This window comes from Mytilus edulis, chromosome 3, assembly GCF_963676685.1.
Source record: "Mytilus edulis chromosome 3, xbMytEdul2.2, whole genome shotgun sequence".
Taxonomy (NCBI): Eukaryota; Metazoa; Mollusca; class Bivalvia; order Mytilida; family Mytilidae; genus Mytilus; species Mytilus edulis.
In genome coordinates this window covers 26,911,336-26,927,964 of record NC_092346.1, presented here as the reverse complement: position 1 = coordinate 26,927,964, position 16,629 = coordinate 26,911,336, and the positions used below count along the sequence as shown (strand labels likewise).

The 16,629-nt window shown below is 31.8% G+C and overlaps 2 protein-coding genes across 4 annotated transcripts; one reads left to right on the top strand and one right to left on the bottom strand.

Moving 5' to 3' along the window:
• Positions 1-1,203: 1,203 nt before the first annotated feature.
• On the bottom strand, positions 1,204-8,801 carry LOC139516119 (tetraspanin-18B-like). 2 transcript variants are annotated; one of them, XR_011662914.1, is made up of 7 exons: positions 8,382-8,801; positions 7,180-7,254; positions 6,409-6,516; positions 5,418-5,639; positions 4,585-4,668; positions 2,749-3,631; positions 1,204-2,470 (listed from the first exon to the last, which is right to left on the bottom strand). XR_011662914.1 is itself a non-coding variant. In XM_071305974.1 (6 exons), exons 1-6 carry the CDS (start codon positions 8,430-8,432, stop codon positions 3,563-3,565), a joined length of 609 nt encoding a protein of 202 aa, XP_071162075.1. In that variant the 5' UTR covers positions 8,433-8,801; the 3' UTR covers positions 1,204-3,562. The 2 variants fall into 2 exon arrangements, 1 of the variants encoding a protein (XP_071162075.1); XM_071305974.1 differs by having other exon boundaries at positions 1,204-3,631.
• A 1,501-nt stretch (positions 8,802-10,302) lies between these two features.
• LOC139516118 (uncharacterized) lies at positions 10,303-15,258 on the top strand. 2 transcript variants are annotated; one of them, XM_071305972.1, is made up of 3 exons: positions 10,303-10,460; positions 12,252-12,338; positions 13,184-15,036. In XM_071305972.1, the coding sequence occupies exon 3, from the start codon at positions 13,188-13,190 to the stop codon at positions 14,892-14,894; it is 1,707 nt and encodes a 568-aa protein (XP_071162073.1). In that variant the 5' UTR covers positions 10,303-10,460; positions 12,252-12,338; positions 13,184-13,187; the 3' UTR covers positions 14,895-15,036. The 2 variants fall into 2 exon arrangements, with proteins under 2 accessions (XP_071162073.1, XP_071162074.1); XM_071305973.1 differs by lacking the exons at positions 10,303-10,460; positions 12,252-12,338 and adding an exon at positions 12,119-12,203 and having other exon boundaries at positions 13,184-15,258.
• The last annotated feature ends 1,371 nt before the right edge of the window (positions 15,259-16,629 follow it).

The following is a 16,629-nucleotide window of genomic DNA, read 5'->3' as shown; positions in this document are numbered from 1 at the left end:
AGCCAAGGCCCTTACTTCAACTTCATACTTTATTTGGCCTTTTTAACTTTTTTGGATTCGAGCGTCACTGATGAGTCTTTTGTTGACGAAAGGCGCGTCTGGCGTGTATACTAAATTTGGTCCTGGTATCTATGATGAGTTTATTTACTATATTATTTAGTATCAAAACATTTATGATTAAAATCTAAAATAAACTATATTTTCTATTTAACAAAAACTATTAACCATAAATGGCTGTTTATGTTAGTTTTGGGAGTTCTTGGACTAAACCATTTAAACCTGTACCTTTGAGCCTCATCATAATGTTCTCATTTTGAAAGAAGAATTTATCAATTGTTTTTTTTTTTACTACAAAAGCAGACCTGTTTACCCACCATGATGTCTCTCAGTAGAATTGTCAGTAGTTTTGCAATGTTGTCAGTAATACTCTCGCTGAGTGCCGCTACGAACCATCTAGGGGGGTTTGGGGGCATGCCCCCCTTACAAATTTTGAAAAATTAGATGCAATTTCCTGCATTCTGACAGTATCTGCAGTCTTATTCAGATATTTTTTGCAACAAAGATTATAACCTAAAATTTGCATGATTTGAAAAAAAATTGAGCTTAAGTTTGGAATAAGTCAATACATGCAAATCTGGTATTGACTGTGTACTTATAAAGAAACAAGATATGTACATTTAAATTCTGTCAGACAAATAGGCAGGTCTGGAATATTTCATTTCAAAACTCTACAGTACAGGACCTCTTTCTACCTCCCTCCCCCACAAAAACTAAGTCCAACCATAAAAAAAATATCGACAGCACCCCTCCTAGGATTTTAACATTTCATTACCCCCTCCCTAAATGCCCAGGCCAATAAAGTTGGGTTTCGTAAGAAAGAAAATAAGAGACATGTGGGACAGATCCATTTATAAGATATGGATCATTCACATCTCCTGCCTACACATAGAAAATAGAATAAAAACTCACCTCCTGCGATTTTAGACCGACAATGAAATAAACTTGATCGCTATCATTTTGCGCTTTAAAGAGTGGCGATTCCCAGTCAGAAAAGCGCCTATTAGATACCGATCGGCGTAAACGGAAGCAATTATGATTTTTTCCGGGTTGGTAGAAAGTCCGTACTTTTTCATGACAAATCCGTATTGAGTAATTTTATTAAAAAATCCGTGTAAAATACGGACAATCCGTACAAGTAAACACCTCTGCAAAAGGAATAACTATGAAAAATATGCTTTTACTTTTGCCACAGTTATAAAAATCTGCAGTCATGTTAAAAATTATAATAAACAATCAGAAAAAAACCTTTTCATTACTTTGGGAGATAAACTTATGAATTTACAACCTTTGTAAGCTTTTATATGCAATACCAAACATTTTATCTTTAGGTTTCCTTCTATTTGTACAGTAACATGTGTTTGAAAGGACAGCTTTTAAATAATTAGCCATTATCTCTAAGGATAAATGGCAAAAAAAAATGAATTATCTCCCTTATGAAAAATAGAATATCAAAATCTGGCTAAATGTGTCTGCATATTTTTTGGGGGAGGTTAACTAAAAATATAAGTTCTGATGCCCAAAATTAATAGCTAATGGAAAATGAAAAAAATAAAAACTTGAACAACACATGTAACACTTCATGTGTAAAATACAATTGTTAACAACAAAAACATGGTTTAAAATTGTGAAAATACATAAAGCTAAATACTGACTTTTGGTACTGTCATGTGAAACATTACCAGATGACATTCTAATTTGGTCGGCTGTGAGTGATTTTTTTGTTCCCATTTCATGAAAAATGATTTGAGGCTGTTTCTTAAATTGTAAGATAACCTTCTGAAAAAACATTTGAAATAAATCTCTTTCTTTACCCTTGTAGATTGACACAAAGTTGTAATAAGTAGATGAATTATTATTGAATTTGTACATTTGAAAATAATTACAACTTGATTAAAATATAATTAAAAAACTTCAGTCTGTTAATTATCACATTTGTAAGTAAGTTACTGGTAATGAGTATGGGATAAACATTTATAAAACCAGCTAGAAAACAAAACTTTTCATTGGCTGTTTCAGAATCTAAAGCATTCTGGGTAATATTTTTAAAATCCTTTAATGAAATGATATTATTGGTTAACAACCTTGTATGAAAATGAATATTACGCAAACAATGTGAGTTTATCTAGAAGTGAAATTATAAACACTAGTTTTGATTCTGAAACAGCACAGCCTTTCATTGTCATCAATAAAATATTTGGTCACAAATAAACAAAAACATAAAAATTCATACATATTTGTATAAAATTAAACAAATTAGCAAATAAAGAATGTGCAGAAATCTACAGTGAACACATTAAAATCTCAATCATTGTCAATACAGTACAACTCAGCAACATGAACAATCAAACTTGTAGAAAACAATGCCTTAGTCACTCTGCAAACTGTTCAAAATATAATCTTAAATGCATACCTGCCAACTGTCACTATTTGCGGGGGATTACCCCCATAGAGGCTCCCAAATGAAAATTTTGAATAAGCAATTTTGTCTACAATTTTAGACAAAACAATGAATTTTACAATGGATATAGGCTTGTAAAAGTATGAAAAAGTAAAAAAACCAACATTAAAAGACATTTCAAGGCCTCCATGAAGGTTTTGTAGGACTATATTAAAGAGTCATCTTGCACGTAAAACCCCAATGTGCATTTTGAAAAATTGGCAGGTATGTAAATGTTAAATAAAATATACAAACAGAAAAATCTAGTTTAAATGGTCTTTTTATAACATTTAAGAAACTTAATGAGTTGATAAATCATAATCATGATTATGAGTAAACATACATTATTAAATGGTTTGTTGTTTGTTTAAGAAAGAACAGATATATACAAGGATCTATATGTGTCCATAGGACATAACCCATTGTTTACCCTTTTTTTTTTTATGTAAATAACAATTGAAATCAAATACTTTTCAAGGGAGACAATTATATCTCATAACAAAAAAGGAACTTGGTCTTTAACATTAAATTTTTATCCAGAGAAACTGATTAATGCCTCCTATGAAAAATGCTTTTACAAAAATTGTACAAAACAAAATGCCAGTCAATAATTAATAATTTGACAAGGCCAGTATATTTGTGCTTTCACTTTTTTTCTCTAAAAATCATCATTATGATAAAACTTTAAAATCCTCCATTTGCATCAATTTGGTGTTTATTGAAACAGAGACAATAATAATGCAAATATAAAACCTAGCAACCACGTAGGGAGCTAGCAATCTTGAAATTTAAACCTAATGCAAATCATTCCATTTTTTTATAATTTACTGATTTCCCTAAACCCTTAAATTTGATTGAATATTCTAGTATCAAATTATTTTTTTCAATTTCAAAACATAAAAGTCTATCCAAACAAATTGTAAAGAACCATTTGAATAATAAAATGGCTGTGTACCAAATGTATAAATTTTTTAAAACCTTGTAATAAAAAAAAAAATGGAATGATCTAGACTACAATTCTTGAGTTCTTCTTCATATAAAATTTCAGGAATACAAAGTTCTCCTTTAAACATATTTTCCTTGTGGTTCTTTTCCTTTACAACAAATGAAACAGGCAAAGATCACACAGAATATCTAAAAATAGAAAATATAAAATAGATAAAAAAATAAATTTTAATTCTTGTCATGTATGTATTAGCAGCACAATGGGTGTTGCCGATAAAGCAGGAACTATTTGCCCTTCTGGCACACATGATTTCACAAGCTATTGACAAGGTTCCTTTATTTTTGTATGTGTTCTAAGAAGTCTTCAGTTGATAGTTCTGTCATATAATGTTTTTTCCTCTTTTGTTCATGGTTAGTCTGTTTAATTTGTACTAATCACTTTTTGACTTGTGATTGTTTCCTTTGTATTTTTTTTTAACTTTTTTTTTCGGTTATTGATCAACCCATTACAAACCAAATCATACATGTAAGTCCATTAGGGTATTACTTAGAGTAGTATAGCTAAAATAATAAAATGGCGGAATAAGAATATCATGCAAAATCTATTCTAAATCAGGAGTTATTAGGGAAGACTTATATTTCTATTTTTAACTATATTTCATGCTCAGTGCATAGCGTTTAACCATCACACAAAACAGTTCTAGAAATCCTATGATGTTCTTTATGAATAGAATATAAGGAATACATGTCAATGTGACAGAAACCATAAACTCTATTCCATAAAGCAGGCACTATTATAGCTGACTATGTGGTATGAGCTTTGCTCATTGTTGAAGGCCATACGGTGACCTATATATGTTAATGTCTGTGTCATTTCGGTCTTTTGTGGATAGTTGTCTCATTGGTAATCATACCACATCTTCTTTTTTATATTTACAACAGAAAAACATATCACTGAGACTTTGAGATGAAGAACAGCAATAAAAGCCCTGTTCCTTTGCCTTTTTTCTGTGTATGATTTTGAGTCATGGATGGATACCCACTATCCTTTGTTTTTCTATGGTCTATTTCTAAGCATTAATAATATATATTTTTTTTCAAGCGTAATAATGAGTCATATATCTAATATAATTTTGTTTTACCTCCAGCAACATAAGAGCTATTCCCACTCCAATATAGATGGCGTTGTATCTCATAACAATGTCCTCTAAAGCATTAAAACAGCCCTGGAATAAGAAGAATTAAATTGAATATATCAGAGTATTAATACCAACATTTTTTTATCAATGACTTAATAGTATATATTCAGATCTAGATACTACATAAGAAAATACCTGTACCAAGTCAGAAACGTGACAGTTGTAGTTCAAACGTTTGAAGTGTTTGAGCATTTGATTTTGCCATTGGATTAGGGACTTTCTGATGTGAAATTTCCTATGCAATAAAAAAAAAATATTCAAAATTCTATATTCTTCTTCAATTTGTTGGCCTATTGGCCTATTTAGGAAATAGCTGGAGTCTTAAATGCCAGGGAGCTAGTATGCCTATAAAAAAATCCCTTAAAACATAGAAATAAAAAAAATTAACTTGTTTCATAGAGTGACACTGGTAAATACAGCTAACATATTTATGGACAAAAAGAACACAGAACTAAAAAATGTTTGTATGATAAAGGGGAATTGATTAGTAGACAGAAATAAGGGATATCTTGGCCGATAATTACATATATCTACTACATTTAACTCTGGTGGATAGTTGTCTCATTGGTAATCATACCACATCTCCTTATTTTTATATTCAATCTTCATCTGAAAATTCGTTATTTTTTTAATAATTTTACTGATATTTTGGGACGGCACAGCCAGACCAAAAACATGCTGTTGTTAAGCTAATGAATCTAGGATTTTTGTCTTGATTTTTTAAAAAAGAGGCTAAATAAACAATATAATTCATAAATATATGCCATATTTTTTACCATCTTGTAATTGGAATTTTCAGGTGTTGGATCTGTAGCACATTCAGTTTGATTGACTGATTTAAAAAGTCCTGAATCAACCACTGGTGTTTCTGTACCGACATTCTTACAGCAGAAATAGGGAGCCTTGAATGTCACCTGTCGATTGTCAATGGTATAGGTTCTAATCCAGCCTGGAGCTAGCTCTACATCCTCGTAGTTGTCAACTCCGCAGCAATCAAACTAAAACAGACAAAATTATTTTACATGTGGAAGAATAACTGTATATATCTAAGAACAGAACTTCTAACGTAACATGAATCTGATTTTTTTTTCAGTATAGAATTGATAAAATTACTAGACTTTACAAGATTTTGGATTTTGGTAGCGTCTGACTGAAAACCAATCAGAACTGCTCAATAAATTAGCCACATAATTCTAATTGTAAATAACTACAAGTTTTCACAAAGAAGTTATATTTTGTCAAATAAAATGACCAAAATAGGTGTGATTTATTTGATGTGAAGTGTTTTATACTGTTTTGTGAATATGGTAATGCAATCAGCCCCATATTTTTATAATTCTGTTTGCATTCTGTACCCTTCTGTGGTGAAATGAATGCACTTATAACAAATTTTAAGTGAAACATTACAAGTTTGATACACTGGCATCACTTTATAACTTAATTTGAATGACATTTTATTGATATTATCAGAGATTATTAGGATAATAGTGAGTATGTTTTTATCACATGTCCATTTCTGTATTGTGCCTTTATCAACACTGATCTGATGATAAAATTGGCTGCAATTAGGTAGCGTCAAAATCTTAACAATATATATGTTCCTGATATAACATTAGGAAAAGTATAGTATTACTGTGTAACTATTTGAATTTAAACTTAGTGTATTAAAATGCATTGTGTTAGTTTGTTTGGAAGATGAATTTGCTGCCTTCAAGGAAGTTAGCTATTAATCCAAGGGTTTCAGTAACAATTCAGTTGACCTGTTACCTCCATGAAAGCTGCATTAATTCCCATTGAAATGATATCTGTTCCATTATCACCATTATATTTATCTTTTATCACAGTTTTCATCTCAGATTTCACAGATCCCTGCCACTGAAATAGAAAAAAAAATACATGGTATTTAAGTATTGTAATATATATAGTTGAACAGTACGCTAAAATGGTTGGCCCACTTTACTGATATGATTGAATTTATGTTGAAAAGACTTCAAGATAAAGATTTTACTGCAAGTATCGCATAAATTTACACTATCAATGATCCATGTAAATTAGGTCAAGGACAGAGGAATCCTGAAAAACAACCATGTACACATAACAATCATTTGATACAGCAAATATAGTTATCATATTTTCTATTGTGTCCGCAAACCTGAAACTGATCAATGAATCAAATAAATGAAGTCAAGGTGAGATGAACCTTCCCAGACAAACATGTACATACATTAAATACAATCATTGATTACATTTAATAAAGTTGAGCTGGAGAGTATTGTAGTGGCAGTAAATATCCTCTGTAAATAACAGGGATAGTAAATACATGTACCGCCCACTCTGTAAATACCAGGGTAGTAAATACCGCCCAACTTTGTTCCCTAGGTTTTGGTTTGTGACCCAGATTTGTTTTTTGCTTTTTATATCTATTTATGACTATTGAACAGCAGTATACTACTGTTGCCTTTATTTGATAACTTTCAATAATAATTTTTATACAATAATCAAAATGCACAGGAAAAATGTTATCCTGTGAAGACCTACCTCATCTTTGTACTGGAATGTTAAAACAACAGCTGCTATCTGTGCTCCTAGTATGATTAGTACCACAATGGAATACTGAAAAAGAAAAGAAAAGTGATAGTACAATAAGAATATAAAATACATTTTATGGTACAAAATATTAGTGTAGGTCTATACATGTTTCAGTATAAGAGATTCCCACAGTTAATAAGAAAGACAGGGAGCTTTGTTCTTAAAGCAAGATGTAAAACGCAAACTTGACCAAGTAATTAACATGAGTTATCTTGGAAGAGGTTTAAGTTAGACAGGTTAGTTGCACAAAGCAGAATTTGAAAGGTAATATAAGAATGTAATTGTCTTTTTTAAAAACAAGGAATACTTTATTTTTGTAAGGTCGTATGATAAGATATTCATTTGTTTTGAAAGTCTAATTATAAAACTATCTATGTTTCTTATATGATAGTTCAAAACTGTGAACATGGTTGGATTTTTTCGTCATTTGACTATAAGTCAAAGCTGTTTGAAATCGTTTGCCATAGAGTATATATTATACATTTTTTTATAATAGTATGTATAATTTGTTTTTTTATGTAGATATGAACAATATAATATATAGTGACAAGTACTTTGTTTTTCTAGTGCAGGAAATCAGCACTCAGATACCACTTATACACTTCAGTTTTCAGGAAATAACTGACAAACATATGTTCCTTTTCATGGTTTTAGAAGTTCAGTTTTAAGTTCCAAACTCTTTTATGAAATACAATGTTGTATATCAATAATATACACCCTCTGTTTGAATGTAATGTTATATATATTTATTAAACTTTCTGAAAAATTTGTAAAGATTTTCAAAAGAATAATCATGATAATCCAAAAAAAAAAATTTGCTCTTTAGGTCTATTATTGGTTATCTCCTATATTATTTTTAGTGAAATTTTAAAACCTGTAAACATAAAAAAATATGGTAAAAGATATGATTTGAATGCCAATGAAACAACTCTCCACTAGAAATTTTCAAAGTCCAAAGCCCGTTATTTCAGCAATAATTCAGCCAAGCCCAGCAGATTCAACCATAAACTCAATTTGAAGATCATTATAGTAGACTTGCATACTTAAAATCAGCTCATTCAGTCAATGACTATATATCCATTCCTTCAATTTTCAAAGAATAAATTACCCATCATGCACCTTTGTAAATTGTAATGAATATGGTTACTTACACTTGTTAGAAGAATCTTCTGCTGACAGCAAGCCCCACAACAACCAAACATGGACAATAAGAAAACAAACACTCCCACACAGATACATATTATGGCAACTGTAGATATCACTGAAACTAAGTCTGTTTCTAGATGCTGCAGCTGAATCTGTCTGAGGAAATCACTCACATAACCATTTACCAAATTTTCTTTGAACTTTAAAAGTGCTCCAGCCACTAAAATAGCCAATCCCAGAAGCTGTAAAACAAAAACACAATATATTGATGGATTAGGCAAAAAAAGTTTTGATTATTAATTATACTGTCAATACTAGATAGATTTATAATTGAAAAAGTATAGTATAAATAGAAGAATTGGAGCTTTGCTGCATATATTTCTGCATTGCTGCACTTATGCTGTAAACATAAATGTAGTTTTTTCCTACAAAAATGTTTACAGATTAAATATGTCTGTGGAACTACAGTCCATAATCAATGAACATTGTGAATGCTAGTAGTTTAAACTTTTTTGTTTGCTTATCTTATCTTATCTTAATAAGTTTTGATTTGATCATGTGTGTGTGAATTAGCCTTTCTAGTGTTCCAATCACAATGTTTTACACATTTAACTGTGAAACAACAAAATTGAAGACTTCATTTATATAGTCCTGGTGTGAAATGAATTCAGGGAAACGCAGCTTTTCTTCTTTGTTATGAACACTTTCACGCAGGTAGATACCAAAGATGGACGAAAGATACCAAAGGGACAGTCACACTCATAAATCTAAAATAAACTGACAACGCCATGGCTAAAAATGAAAAAAGACAAACAGACAAACAATAGCACACATGACACAACATAGAAAACTAAAGAATAAACAACATGAAAACATGAACCCCACCAAAAACTAGGTGTGATCTCAGGTGCTCCGGAAAGGTAAGCAGATCCTGCTCCACATGTGGCACCCGTCGTGTTGCTTATGTGATAACGCGTGCGAAGTAGGGGGTCTTTTACTGATGACAAAAAAGGGCACATTTGTCATTACTGATTTATCATATAGAAAATTCTATCGTTTCATAGAATATAAAGTTGCAAGGAAGTGAATCTGTGTTAATTTGGATTTGTCAGGAAACTATTGTTATCACATAAGCAACACGACGGGTGCCACATGTGGAGCAGGATCTGCTTACCTTTCCGGAGCACCTGAGATCACACCTAGTTTTTGGTGGGGTTCATGTTTTCATGTTGTTTATTCTTTAGTTTTCTATGTTGTGTCATGTGTGCTATTGTTTGTCTGTTTGTCTTTTTTCATTTTTAGCCATGGCGTTGTCAGTTTATTTTAGATTTATGAGTGTGACTGTCCCTTTGGTATCTTTCGTCCATCTTTGGTATCTACCTGCGTGAAAGTGTTCATAACAAAGAAGAAAAGCTGCGTTTCCCTGAATTCATTTCACACCAGGACTATATAAATGAAGTCTTCAATTTTGTTGTTTCACAGTTAAATGTGTAAAACATTGTGATTGGAACACTAGAAAGGCTAATTCACACACACATGATCAAATCAAAACTTATTAAGATAAGATAAGATAAGCAAACAAAAAAGTTTAAAATATGTTGCAACATTTGAGTACTGTTCAAAGCTTTAAATCTGTCCAATTTGTAATGACTTCTTTTGATTTAATGTCATTTTTTACAAAATTTTCGACGAAAAAAAGGGTTAATAATGTGTTATAATAGTCTTCGACAGCAATATATAGCGCATTTCGATTAAATGGAAAAAACCTGAGTTGTTGAAAAATAATAAGTGTTATCATAAACTACAAACAATATCGTTTCATATCTTGAATATTAATTTCAACATATTGTTTATCAATAAATCCATAAATTTTAGTCAGAAAAATGATGACATCGTCATCATGTAGCAGATTGTACGCACTGTGTCAAGAAGATGATGTACTAAACCATAGCAGTCACGTGGTGCAAATAATGTGAGTTGTAGCTCTGCATAGATTTTGACAAATATCACAATAAGTCACGATCATCTCAACACGACAACACCTTACCAAAGATTAACATGAACAACCTGCATTCATTCACGAAGTAAGTAGTCGATGCAAAGACCATAATAAAAAGTTCCAACTTTACTGTTCATTATCCATGCATGTCCATGCTGTGTATAGTGCTTGTCAAATCACCTCTTCTTTTATTGGACTTGTATTTACATTGTGTCTTACTAGTAGATAAAATTTATTCATTTTGTTATGTTCACTTGTGTTAATATCTCTTCTAATTGAGTTAATAGTTATCAAAAGTACCAGGATTATAATTTTATACGCCAGACGCGCGTTTCGTCTACATAAGACTCATTAGTGACGCTCAGATCAAAATAGTTAAAAAGCCAAATAAATACAAAGTTGAAGAGCATTGAGTTAAGCCATTTCAATTGATATTCTATAGTGTCTCTGTTTTATGTTTGGATGTTACACTATTGTTTCAGATAAGGGTGAAGGTTGATACATATTAAAACGTTTAAACCCGCTGCGTTTGTTTTCCTGTCCTTAGTCAGGAATCTGATCTTCAGTAGTTGTCGTTTCTTGATTTGGTTTATAAGTGTTTCTCGTTTTTTCTATATATAAGACCTTTGGTTTTACCCGTTTGAATGGTTTTAAACATGTCATTTTGGGGCCTTTTATAACTTGCTGTTCGGTGTGAGCCAATGCTCCATGTTGAAGACCACACTTTGACCTATAATGGTTAACTGTACAAATTGTGACTTGTATGATATAGTTTGGAACTCATACCACATCTTCCTATATATGTGAAATCACCAATAATAAGAATAGCACTTTTCTGTTCATCTTCATTCTGAAAGAAGAGATCAAGCACACATTTTAGTTCATACTGATCTGGGATTGGATCAAATTGGGCCACCATTACTGCCAAAGTGGAAAGAAAATAAAGACCTGTTTATGTAATAGCCTAAAGAATACTACCAGATGGCTAAATTAATTCTTGATAACAGACAACGAAGACTATTGCTTTTCAATAAGAGTGGTATCCAGTGGAGGATCCAGAAACCATAAGAGGGGGCCCACTGACTGCCTAAGAGGGGTCCGCTCTGGTCATGCTTCAGTGATTCCCTATATAAGCAAACACATTTTTCCCTGAAAAGGGGGGCCCTGACCCCCCCCCCCCCTAAAGCCGCCTCTGGTATCTTTATTAAAATTGTGGTGACATTCAAGGTTTATCCATACGATATGTGTTTTGTAAAAATAATGCAGTATCTGTCTCATTTCAGATAAGAATCTGTTGGGCTCCCACATCCTCGATTCGCAATACTAATAATTAAGAAGGTAGTATGATATATCAGACATTGATAAAAAGGAATTGATTTACATATCATTAGTATACTATACAAAAACAAAATAAAAATAATCCTCAAAAATATACATTTAACAATCACTACCCAGCTCTTTAGTTGGCTTATGGTACACATATTGATAAGAATATTCAAAGTGGTATAAAAATATTATTTACTTAATTTCGGTGCTTTGCTTTTGCGCCTATAAGTATTTCATTTGCGCCACTAATACTAAAAAAAATATGTAGATTAAATTAGTTTTAGATAATCAAACATTGTCATAAAAGATTTCAAAAACAGATGTTTAAATCACAAAGAAATTATGCCCAATTATCTTATCAATTACTCACAAAGAAAATGACGTATTTAAACATAATTCTAGTACTTGTTTATACAGGAAGAAAATAGATAGCAGATAACGCTAGTACTTGGTAAGGACATATAACTACTGTAGTCACTGGTTTGTTTCCAAATAATTTACGGTAAGGAAGATGAAATTGTTGATTATGCTTATATTGTACTTTTATAAGGCAACATTTTCGGGATAAGTAATTCAAAGCTTGAGAAAAGATCGTTGAAGATTTGTTAAGATTTTGAATGAATAGAAGTATTTGAAGGTAATATTCTTTTAAAGACTTAATCTCAAATCGTTTAAGAAATTCAGGTCATGTATAAATAAAATATATCAAAGACAACAGGTTTTCTTTAATAATGTGGTCGGCTCATTCTTGTTTATTTGGATTCAGCAGAAAGCAATTTAGAATGTCACTTTTTTGGTATCTGTGAAAATGCACAATACGTCGGAACAAAAACGCAGACCAATGTTCCACTGAATTAATTTCACACCGAGGCTATTTGAAAAAAAATGTTTCTTTTAAAATTTGGCTGTACATAAACTCATCGTAGATACCAGATTGATATTATCACAGTTTAACTTCAACTGTTTCGGTTGTATACATCCTTGGCTTTCAAATTAAGGCTTTGAGAGTTCCTGATGAAGGTAAATCCAGAAAAGCGCCTAAGACGCATTCAATTTATAACGTGTTGTTTTTGTTTGCCTTTCTAAATGTGTGTAAATTTGTGGTAAAATACTAGTAAGGCTTATTTGTACACATAAACTCAAATCAAAATGCTAAAAGACAAATAACAAAGTTTGAATATGTTGCGTATTTTGAGAACTTTCATACAAAGTATAACAATAAAATTCTCAATCAAATCCCAAATCCTTTGAATCAAAGCTAAAATCATTTTTTCAGATATGAATCAATTCTTTTGGTTTGAGGAATTGAAGAAGTTGCAATAACGTACAATAATCATTTGCAGCAACACTGCATAGCACATTTCTATTAAATGGAAAATGTACAGTTGTTGTATAAGATAAGTGTAAACTGCAGATTCCATCGCACCCTTCTTGTATCATTCTTAAGGTATCATTTATCAATCAATCTTATATTTTATTCAGGAAGATGATGGCTTCGTCATCACGGACCAACTTGTGCACACTCTGTCAAGAAGATGATGTACCAAACGAAGCAGTCACGTGGTGCACAGATTGTGAGGTGTTGCTCTGCAAAGATTGTGACAAACATCACAATAAGTCACGGTCATCTCAATACCACAACACTATGTCTACTGAAGATTACCATGAGCAACCTGCATTCATTCATGAAGTAAGTAGTCGATGTAAAGACCATAATAAAAAGTTCGAACTTTACTGTTCCTTCCATGCATGTCCATGCTGTGTACAATGCGTGTTCAATCACCAGAAATGCCAAGACATGAAACCATTGGGTGATATTTTGACACATGTTAAATCATCTGCATCTGTCCAAAAAGTTGAAAAGGATTTAAAAGTACTGCAGAAAAACTTTGATGAGGTTTTGATTTATTTCAAAAGCAGAATCGACAAAATCCATATACAGAAAACAGAAGCCATTGAAGAAATTCGTGATATGAGGGAATCAATAGATGATTACTTTAACAGGCTAGAACAACAAGTTCTTGATGATTTGGAATCTAAACACTCGAAATTGAACTCAAATATAAGCACTCTTGTTGAACAAATAGAACAACGATCAATTAAAATTCTCAAACTACAAGAAGATTTTTCCAAAATGACACAATTTGCGACCGACTTACAAATGTACGTTGGTTTAAGAGAAATTGAGAAGACAACATCCGAAGCTGCAAAATACATATCTGATTTAGAGGTTGACGGTCACTTGAATGATAAAAAAATTGAAATTAGAATTTCACCGTCCCTTCAATCAATTATAGAGGAAGTCAAATCATTTGGAGACATAGATATCATCACCAATAATGATAGCTCTTTTTCTGTGCATCTTCTATATGAAAGAAAAGATCAAGCACACATTTTAGTTCATACTGATCCGGGAATTGATCGAATTGGGCCATCATTACTGCAAAAGTGGAAAATTCCAAAGAAAATGAAACCGGTTTATGTAATAGCCTGTAGATTATTACCAGATGGTAAAATCTTAATTCTCGATAACAGGCAACGAAGACTATTACTTTTCAGTAAAAATGGTAACTTTATTAAAATGGTGGTTACATTCAAGACCAATCCATACGATCTGTGTACTGTAAACAATAATATAGTAGCTGTCTCATTTCGTATGACAAACCTGATAGAACTTGTTGATGTAGACAAAAACAAAACTACCAAAAAATTGATACTTTCTCATGCCTGTCATGGATTATCTAGTGATGGTCAAATTTTGGCCATCAGCAGCATTAATGAGAAAAAGTGCTCTTTAGTCAATCTGAAAGATATGTCTCCTAAAATCTTAGAAGGAGTTTGGGGTACATGTATTGCACTATTCAATGAAAACATTTATTGCGCTGACTGCTATGAGAACAAAGTTAGTTGCTATCGGAAGTCTGGAGAACCTCTATGGACATTTATGCACACTGACATAAGTAATATATATGGACTTACATTAGACATTAATGGCTATGTTTATATAGCTTCGTATAGAAACGAAGTTATCGTGGTGGTGACACCAGATGGTAAAACAAGCAAAACAATACAATCAAACGCTGACGGTATTATCAATCCAACAGGTCCAGACATTAACAAAGAAAAAAGAATAATGATCGTGTCATGCCAAATCAGTAATGACGACGCCTATATCTTAGTTTTTAAAACTTGAAATATTTGAAATAAGTCTGCATATGTTACTGAATGTTTTAAATCTCTTCGCCAGGAGGAAGATTCCATTTAATATAATTATGTTTGAATTTTGAACGTGCGAAAAAGATGTACGAGAGAGGCAAACGATACCAAAGGACTTATTCACTTCTTCAGATTAACCCAAACTACACATGATTTGATATGCTAATATATCTTTTAATATCTCCCTCTTGCTATTGCCAACGTTAATATGTGCAATAATGTGTTTTTTTTTATTAGTCTTTTGTTGTTATATGTGCCCCAATTGAGTTAGTTATAATACGAAAATATCTCTTATCACAAAAAAGACCACTCGTTCAGACATGAATATAATTTGACATAAAGTTTTATGTTATTCTTTTATAGAAAAATGTGGATAGATCATTTCAGTTTGATCTAACTGAAAATAACTTTACTCCTTTAAGATTACCATTCTTGCTTATTTTTAGACGGCAAGAACTTTGATAATGTAAATTACGGAATAGAATGCACCTTGTGTTGTATACTTCGGTTGGCGAAACTCGACAACATTGCGTAGTAGGATGAACCAATACCGATCTGATAATAAATATCAGACATTCAGGATTCTTTATTTCCATTTAAATCAATAGGACCACCATCCTTCTTTGTCCATGAACGAAAGTATCGCTGAGAAAATTTAACACCTTAATAATACTAGTACCCCTATACTAAGAACGACTTTCAGAACAGAGATAATTTCTGGATAAGTAAACATAAAAAGATTTTTAATATCACGATGCTTCCAACTATAAAGACGGATCCATACACGACAAAATTATTGTTTTGGGATATAATTCGGGATATTTATAAAAAAAATTAGTTTGAAACAAGCCACACTGAAGAATAAGGGATCAGTATCCTGGTGTTTCTGATCTATATTTGTTGAATTTTTCAGCAGGTTGTCGGCCTTCTTATAGGCACCAACTGTGCACTTCTCTTGGCCATACTATTATAATTTCCATATGAGTCAGAGTTCCTTCAGACATCTGAAAAAACTGTGTCCGAAATCTATGACATATAAGACCATTTCCGTTTTGGAATTTAATATTTTTTCCACGTTAGCAGCAACACACCAATTTCAGTAGCGTATACATTATACATTTCTCAACTCATCGTTATTCCAGATTTTTCTTATACTTTATAAAACGTCATAAGTGTCTGAGCAAAAATATAATGAGCCAAGGTTTTGTCAAATAACGACTCGTCCTTTTTTTGTAGATTTTAAGTGCTGCAATCTGACAGTTTTCCCTTTATTGCATCCTTGCTGTTGTGTTTCTTTTAGGCGTATGCCATTTAACATGCCTCGGTATTATGCATCCCACTATCGAGTTTGTCTTTGGGCTTTCCTAGAGCAAGTGGATCGTAAGATCAGATTCTAACACAAAAGGTTGAACAGCGTTGTTTCCATTTTGTTTTGTCTTGTATTCGTATTTTATCTAAATGATCCTAGATCAAGAAAGGATATACTACTAGTAATTACACCTTTTTGTTGATGTCTTTGTTAAATGAACTATAAATTGCAACTTTTGTATTGTCGTCTTTTTTTAGATTCATTTGTTTGTTTGTTTGATTGAGTTCTTGTGTCAGTTGTGTTGTATGTCTGTGATAATTGTTTATTCAGTTTTAACTGGTGGATCCCAATAATTTTCACATTAACCAATTACGTCTGTTTTGGTTGCTAACACAATCGTGAC